This window comes from Simochromis diagramma, unplaced genomic scaffold (assembly GCF_900408965.1).
Source record: "Simochromis diagramma unplaced genomic scaffold, fSimDia1.1 OVJJ01000387.1, whole genome shotgun sequence".
Classification (NCBI taxonomy): domain Eukaryota; kingdom Metazoa; phylum Chordata; class Actinopteri; order Cichliformes; family Cichlidae; genus Simochromis; species Simochromis diagramma.
The window spans coordinates 1,343,050-1,351,634 of record NW_024387152.1 but is presented as its reverse complement, the minus strand read 5'-3'; the positions used below and the strand labels follow the sequence as shown (position 1 = coordinate 1,351,634).

The 8,585-nt window shown below is 41.0% G+C and overlaps 1 protein-coding gene across 3 annotated transcripts; it reads left to right on the top strand.

Annotated features, from left to right (window-relative positions):
- Positions 1–3,447: 3,447 nt before the first annotated feature.
- Positions 3,448–7,048, top strand: fkbpl (FKBP prolyl isomerase like). 3 transcript variants are annotated; one of them, XM_040048137.1, is made up of 5 exons: positions 3,448–3,561; positions 4,411–4,563; positions 4,653–4,757; positions 4,839–4,952; positions 6,279–7,048. In XM_040048137.1, exons 4-5 carry the CDS (start codon positions 4,929–4,931, stop codon positions 6,945–6,947), a joined length of 693 nt encoding a protein of 230 aa, XP_039904071.1. In that variant the 5' UTR covers positions 3,448–3,561; positions 4,411–4,563; positions 4,653–4,757; positions 4,839–4,928; the 3' UTR covers positions 6,948–7,048. The 3 variants fall into 3 exon arrangements, with proteins under 3 accessions (XP_039904071.1, XP_039904068.1, XP_039904069.1); XM_040048134.1 differs by having other exon boundaries at positions 4,653–4,952; XM_040048135.1 differs by having other exon boundaries at positions 4,411–4,572; positions 4,653–4,952.
- Positions 7,049–8,585: the final 1,537 nt, after the last annotated feature.

Genomic DNA, 8,585 nt, shown 5'->3' with positions numbered 1-8,585 from the left:
TATACTTTTTCCCAGTGGCCCAATAAGTTTGTGGCTTATCTTTTTTTTTTTTTGACTTATCATTTTTGAACAGTCACAGTGTGGAGGAGTCATGAGATTTCCTTTAGCATAGCTAGACTTTCCCATGTGTGAACAAGCATGAGAACCACTTAGTATAAAGTTCTGTCTTCACACTGAGCTAACATTTTAAAATCTGATCCTATTGTCAATGTTTCTCAATAGGAACAACAAACAGGCCAGAGGGAGCAAAACTAGCTCCGGTTAAACACTCAGCGACGGCAGTGTGTGCAGCAGTCCCTCTCCCTGTGAGGGATAAACACTGTGTCGTGTGGCCCGATCTGTTTACGAGTTCGCCTCTGGCCGGCCAGGGTCGCAGAGGTTTTGTGTGTGTGTGTGTGTGTGTGTGTGTGTGTGTGTGTGTGTGTGTGTGTGTGTGTGTGTGTGTGTGTGTGTGTGTGTGTGTGTGTGTGTGTGCGTGTTGGGGAATGTGTGATAGAGGGATTACAGGCGAGCTAGCCGTCGCTTTCATGAGGAAAAAAACAAACACAAGCAGAATGCTAGACCTGCTCAGTGCATAGCGTTTATGGTTGGGAAATTAAGTTTTGGAGCTTGGCAGACTGATTCTCTCATCAATGCACGGTGTTGATGAGCTTCAGTCTAGGATGACCAGACAGAACAAATAAAATGTGGGGCAAAAAGTAACCTGTGTACACCCACTGTGGGGGGTTGTTGCTAATAATCAGAGGTTAACAAATAAACACACATACACAAACAATGCAGGTGTTCTCTTGTTCTCTGGAGACCATCTATCCTCTGTTTCCTTTGTTCTGATTTTCTCTTTTATCTCTTCTTTCCCGGCAGATTTGTCTTTTTTTGTTCACCTGTCATATTCCACCTTTTCCCTGAATGACGCATGTTGAACCCCTCGGAGAGGCGAGCCGAAGTCGTACCAGCCCTCCTGGCAGTGCTCAGCTCTGGCTCCTGATTTTGCAGCTGTTCCCTGGAACCCAACTCGAAGCCGGTTTTACCGCCCTTCTAGGGAACGTGGAGCGGCCTGGGATACATGCTTCTGAACTTACCCACAGGGATGTTTCACAAGAGGCCAGCTGGGAAGTCAGTGGGAGCCAATAGGAAGGTGAGGGGGGTTGAAGGAGAGGGTCAATACCAGAATCCGAAGAGAGTTAAGAGAAAGAATTGGAATGGGTAACGGATGGAGAAAGATTAAAGAAGCTCTGCTTCTGGTTCTGGTTTGTGTGTGAGAAAACCAGAAAAGATGGTGAGTTAGATGACGCACTTTTGATTTTGTTGTCATAAATGTATAATGACAGCTTCATTTTTTCACGTTTTTAAGCCATTTCATAAGCATGCAACAGTCAGCAGGACAACAGCTCACTTCAGAATGCAACCAGAACTTTTCATATGTATCTCCTCTCACTGCGGTGGGATGGTGGCAGGGTGTCACCTCTGAGCAAGAAGGTCCTCGGTTCAAACTCACTGGCACACTGGAGCCCTTCAGTGTGGACTTTACATGCTCGCCACCATGTAAGTGCCCCAACATGGGGTAGCTGGCATTAAGCGGTAGGTGTTTTTGCCACGTTTGCAAAAATAACATACTCTGCACACAGATGTGCACATTTAACCACAAGTCCTCATTAATGATGAGTCTTCCTCTCTTCACTGAGTGCTAGGAAAGAATCGTCTCGCCTGCCCAACCCATCAGTGGTAGTCCGGTTCAGACCTCCATCTGAAAATAACAATTAATGTATAGATGAAAGACTCTATGCTGACGTGATATTCAGTGGTGCCCTGTGATCACTGAGTCTGTTGCAGGCTAAACGCTGTGTGAAGAGTTTTGAAGTGAAATCAGCGAGGAAATAGTTAAGAGTCTCCTGTTAGGATCATATGTTTGCGTCTTTGTTGAAAACTTTTATATGCTTTCACCATGACTTTTACCTCTACAGTAAAACAATGTGTACTATAAGCACAATGAAATGGACTGGCCTTTTGTATTCAGTGAAACAAAGCATTTTTTCCCTTTTCTTTGACTCTGAATTCATGCAGACAGGGTTTATGCACGATTTAAAAAACATCACATTGCAACAAACTGAAACTAAAGTACATTCAGCTGGTCAATAAAGAGGGCACGGTTCTACAATGTGGTCCATACTGTACTGATCACAGCTGTGTTATATTGCTGGTGAGAGAGCGACCCCTACTGGAAAGTTATGTCTTCACAATTTTTCAAACATTCTGAGTTGCTTTGGTGCAATTCTCAAATCCTGTGCATCACCCTACTGTTATGACAATTGTGAAATATCAATGATTTGGGGGGGGTAATCATTCCGATTTTTTATGACTTAACCAATCAACTTTTTCCTTAATGATATGACCTCATTGTTTTGTATTTCTGACCGATTGGTTAGTAGTATTAAAAATTCAAATGTTTTGGTCCTCCCAGGGACACCAGTGCATGGGCGTAACTTTGTGCTGAACATTGGGGGGCTCAAGATCTCAGTCTAAATAAATAAATAAATCTAGGTAAATTTCAGATAATTAAACATGCAGCTATTTTGCTGGTAATAACAGCCTATTTATGTAAGATAATTCATTTTTATTGGGGGGGGGGGGGTTATATTGGCTGGGTCTGATTATTGGGGGGGGGGGGGGGTCATAACCACCCCCCCCCCCCCCCTAACCCCCCTGCACCAGTGGTACTCTGTGGGTTAAATGTTTTGGTAACGTTGAGAGTGAAAGACAATCAGGTTTAAATAATGAATACTTATAGAGTATCTAGTGCTGTGAGTTTAGTCCATTACATTCAATAACAATGAAAGCCAGTGGGACAAGAAGATCAGTAACATCTAAAGTTGGCTAAGATTTAGACAATGTAACTAAACATTTTGACCACCGTGGTTTACACAATGCCAAAGAAATGAACTGTTCATTTACAACAAAGCAAAATAAATAAATAAATAAAATAAACTTTCTGAGATGTGAACTTCAGAAATGTGCCAGACATACAGTCCTGTGAAAAAAAAATCTATTTGCATGTTTATATTTGCCATAGTCATTTCCAATTATGATAACTCCATTCTGTAAATACTCCAGTTATCTTTGTCTAATGTTAAAATTTTCCTGATGATCTGAAGCATGTAATATTGACATTATTTTATTACCTAAAAAAAGTAATAAAAACTATTTCATTGTAATCATTTGAAGTATATGAGCAGGTGATATTTGCAGGTAACACATGATTGCTTGGGTTTTTGCCCACCTGCAATACCTTCATGGCCCACGAGGGCGCGTAAAGGGGCCTACATTTCGGCTATCGCTGAAACAGCCAACATGAATATACTTCAGTGCAGTAGGGGGCGGAACATAGCAGTTGCCTTTCATCCGCCACTACACACAAAGAAGAAGAAGAAGCCGCACTAACAGAAAGCGAAGAAGAAAGCGATCACTGTAAGGTGTTTGTTTTCGTGTCATCACTGGTAATCTGCCATCTTTATTTCTTTTAGATTAATGGAATAGCAGATACCAACTTTTATGCATTTATATGAGGTAAGTTGGACATTTGTGAGCTATAGGCACCAACTGACTATCGCTCGTATAATGTAGAATAGTTCAATTCAGGTCCTGTGGACTTGCACGATAGCTACCTGATGCTAGTTATCGTTCTAACGTTACTGGGGCGTGTTAATGTGCGTGCTAGCTAAAACAGTGCTATCTATCAGTAGTAGTATTGGCGACGCTTAGTTGAATGTCCCTGACCTGTTGGTGATTGTTGTCAACAGTCAGCTTTGTAACATTGCAGTAATAACAGTATGGTTGCTTAAATCTAATGGACTTGCGGTGTGTCCTTAAAAAGAATCATCCAAAGGTTGCATCCAGCAAAGCCCTGACACAGGGCCTGAGAGAGGTGCAGTAAGTGTCCACATCCATCTATAAAACACGGTGAGGGTTCGGTAATGGTTTTGTGCGGCATTTGAGACAGATGTGTTGTGAGTTTCTCAAAATTGAAGGAAATATAAATGCAAAAAAGTACAGTCAGATTTAGATCCATCGTGCGCTATCATGTTGAAAGGATCTGATTCACAACAGCTTCATTTTTCAGAATTGCAATGATCCCAAACACACTGCAAGGCACTAAAAGCATACCTGAATAGAAAAACACACAAGTATTCTGAAAAGCAGCCAACATCCAGAGAAGAGCTTTAAATGTCCTGTAAGAAACCTGGACAAATATTCCTGAAAAAGTAAAGAAATGAGAAAAGCTTGGCTAACAGACTTCGAGCTATGTTGAAGAATAAAGATGGTCGTGTCATGTGACCTTAGAAAGCTGTTTATTGTCTTAAATGAATGTACGGACATAACATGTGGTAAACTTTTCTTTCTTATTATTTTATCCAGTGATGGAGCCCGATTACCCTCCAGAAACACTACATACTGAAAGTGATCATGATAGCGTTTACAACACCTCCTGGGTCTCTGTGTGTCCCCGAGGCCTCTGGAAGGTCCACCAAAAGCGACTAAACAGTCAGCAGACAGCTTCTGATCCAGCAGGTGTAACACGTATGATACTCATTTGTTCCTTGTTATAATGAATGAGTTTTCTTTACTCCAGCTAACAAATGTTTCTTTGTATCTTACAGCAATTTCATCAAATAATTGTCCAAGGTTGGGTTCGCTGTGTAGAGTCCGAGTGCGTCTCAAAGCTAACAATGATGAAGCAGAGAATGTAGCATGTGAAAAAACAGGTGAGAAGCTGCCAGCCCAGCCTGATCCGTCCACCGCTGAACTTACTGAATCTGGTACCACACCCTTTGTGAGGTGTAAAGACTCTGTGCTGCAGGTCCCACTGGGTGACTGGACAACACTGAGGCTAGGGGGATGGTCAGTGTGATATCACAGAGGCGTGTTTGGAGGGAATGAGAGCTGGGGAGAAGTGTGAGGTAAGATTTAACTGAGTATTGAAGTCTTTGTTTCGGTATTCTGTTTTTTGATGGATGAGGCAGAAAAAATAAATGCATAGATGGACACGGGAACTTCATGAAATAAGAAAAGCTTAAAGTGTATTTGGTGTCACAGAAACAGGAGTATTTGAAAACTTTCTTTACAGTTTGTATTCTGTACTATACGCATTCTGGGATATCTGTCTCCAAGTCCACTGTATCAAGTCTGGGATCAATCTTAGTTTGCAGTAAATGATAACCAATCAGACGTCAGGGTCAGTTGACGAGCCGCAGTGATGATTTAAATTGTTTCTTGATTCCCTGCAGCAAAGGAGCCATGAAAAAATTAATTAAATAGACAAATAATTAAATATTTGTAAAATAAAATTAATTGATATTTTAATAAATTGAAATTTAATTAATTATTTCAGCATTAATTAATTTGTGACACATTTGCCCCTTATTGATAGATGTATTTAATTTCTTTAATTTTGGCACTGCTTGACCTCCACAGTGTTTCTTATTTATTTATTTATTTATTCCACACTTGGTCAACAGTTTGCACAGTTAGTTCTTTCAGACAAACCAACCACACTTTCTGTCAGTAAAGCACTGCAACCACGTGTGAAAAGCAGCAGGAAGAAGAATATATTCTTATTAAACCCCGCCCCCTATCTACAATCCAACTTATATTGCAAGTGGGCACCAAAAATCAAGGAACAAACTAACATTAACATTTATCTCCAGTCCTAACAACACATTTCCAATCAGAATATACCAGAATAATATTTATATAAAATAAACGAGGCAAAAAAATAATGGATCCTTTTTCAATTAACTCCAATTTCATTCACATTCTTCATATTGAGTTATCGTTTTAGACATGTAACACTTTTTAAAACAATGTAAATTTATACAACTCTTTAAATTATAATGAAGAGACTTCCACAGTCGTATACTCCTAACCGTTGGACTCATTAATCTTTGTGTTGTCCTAGCTAGCTGATGCTTAAAGTAAAATTTCCTTCTGTTGTCTTCTCCCCCCGAACACCTTAAAAATACTCTTTGTAACTTAAATTAATATCTCCAATTTCTCAAATTGATCTCTAATTTCTGGCTGACCATCATTTGATAGCTCATCCTAAAACACACATTTCTCTCAACCTGTGTAAATACTGTTTTGTTTAAATGATCTTTCCCTTCATCTTTCTTGATGAAATCGTGATGGCTAAATGACCGATGCTCTGTCGTGTTTCTCCTTGGTTTTGTTTTTAACTGTCAACCGTGCAAAGATGAAAGGTCTTAACATTGTATTTTGCTACCCAGATACAGCTTTCTCCTTTGGAAACTGGACCAGATGCTGCTGTTCCCCACCCCTCAGATGAAAGCCTTCCCTTTTTTGCCACAGTGGAATTGCAAGCTTTCACACCAGGCAAGGAAGCCTGGGAGATGTCTCCTGGTGAAAAATGGGAATGGGTCAAGTCACACAAGGACACGGGCGGAGTGAGATTCAGGAGCGAGGATTTGTGGGGGGCCGCGGACAGCTACAGCAAGGCCATGAAACTAGTCATCACTTTTTGTAATCACGTTAGAGATGTGGCGAAAAAGGGATGGGAGTATGAAGCTGAGGAGCAGAGAGAAGCAACTCTGGAAACACTTGATCCTTCAGCTGAAGAACTCAACAAAATGAAAGCTGACCTCCACTCCAACTTGTCCCTGTGCCAGCTAAAACTGAACCAACCAGAGCGGGCTAAGGCCAATGCTGCTAAAGCCACTCAGCTGGAACCCGGCTGTGCCAAAGCCTGGTACCGGCTGGGGAAAGCATGCCAGATTGGGAATGAATTGGAAGAGGCCAAACAGGCATTTAGGAAACTGCTGGAGCTGCAGCCAGAAATGCCTGCTGCTCTGAAAGCGCTTAAAGATATTGCAAGTAGAGAGAAAGCAACAAATGCACAGCTGGGACTGAGACTAAGCAAAATGTTCAGCTCAAGATAAAATATCAGTAGAGAGAAATGTGTGTTCTCATGATTCCCCATTAAATGTAAGTGCATTAACAACCACTGCCTCGATCTAAAATAAAGCCACTGTGATGTAGATTCATGTTTCTCCTCCAACTCTGTTCTTCCTTTCTTGTGAGAGATGCACGAAGGTAGAAATCACACGTCAGAAGGTTTATTTGGAATTGTAGTTGCAGGAGAAAGAGACAAATGACACCATGACAACATTTCTTTGTAGCCTATCTTTTATATTATGGTCTACATCAATTCCCTCATTGCCCCCTATTTTTTTTTTTCAGCTTTAAAAATGCCTGTAAAAATGCATGGATAACAACAATAATTATACTTTAGCATTATAATATAATTTTGATGCAAATCCTCGTTCACACCGGTAGATTAAGCACGCCAACATAAGAAATGATTTTGGTAGTTACCAGTGCTGTTGATTCAGGGCAGCTATGGCAGAAACCCTACACTGGGTGGTGGTCTAATTTTTTTTTTTATTTCTTGTAAAAGAAAAACCAGTGTTGCCAACTTAGCGACTTTGTCGCTATATTTAGCGAGTTTTCAGGCCCCTTAGCAACTTTTTTTTTCTAAAAAGCGACTAGCGACAAATCTGGCGACTTTTTCTGGTGTTATTGGAGACTTGTTTATGACGACTTTTTGACGTGAAAGAGCGTGTTGCTCTTACTCTCAACAAGCAGCGGTGCTGCCGTGGGCACCTCACCCGTGCTAAAGCGCTCACGGGCGGAGGATAGTCCTCCCCCAGCTGCAGGAGATGTTCGCACCTATGCATCCAAACTGCAAATGAATCGCGCATGAGCGAAGCCGCTGCTACGCACTGAGCAGTCAGTTCTTATTTTGCTGTTGTGCTGTTTTGTGGATCACAAGGTTTAAAACTACTTATAAACACACACACAAAGTAACTCCACCAGAGTGCCTGTTTCGGGTCACTTTTGCCGGTCCAAGACCGCGGTAAAGTGAGCCGTCATTTGTGAGCCGCGGTCAAGCCAGCCGCCTCCTATCCGCCGCATAAATTTCCTTGCGCTTTTACACCAGTCTTTACGGTAGCGCCTTTTCGCTTTATATCCTGACTGAAAGCCTAGACTCGCGCACACACAAATTACAATGGAACAGCCCAATACAGCCATCGTGACAGTCTGGTTGCATATTCAAAAATTCATTAAAAGTCATTCTGAGTAGTTGATGTCCAACTTTCAACACATCCCTCCTCTGGGACACCTACTGTACCTGTGTGCCAAGTTTCAGCCAGATTCACTGTAAAATTCCTCAGAAATTAAAGGACATTTATATGCAATTCAATACAGCCAATACACTACAATTATGGAAATTTCAAAAATTCATTAAAAATCATCCATAATAGTTGATGTCCAACTTTCAACACTTTCTTACTCTGGGCGTCCTACCGTACCTCTGGGCCAAGTTACATCTCAATTCACTGTAATCTTTATCGAAAATTGAAAGAACAATTATATGTCAATGCTGGATGTGTGTCCTTTCAAAGTGACACTAAATAACAGAACTCAGGCACATCAGAGAATAATCCAAAAGGCGGATTTATTAAACAAAAACAACATACAAAATATCTCTAACCCATACTACATAACCTAAAAAG

Excerpts from the sequence above, each read along its gene's own strand:
- fkbpl (XM_040048137.1), top strand. The coding sequence starts at position 4,929 with ATGAGAGCTGGGGAGAAGTGTGAG. Across the intron at positions 4,953-6,278 it reads GAGCTGGGGAGAAGTGTGAG|ATACAGCTTTCTCCTTTGGA; the intron begins GTAAGATTTAAC and ends TTTGCTACCCAG.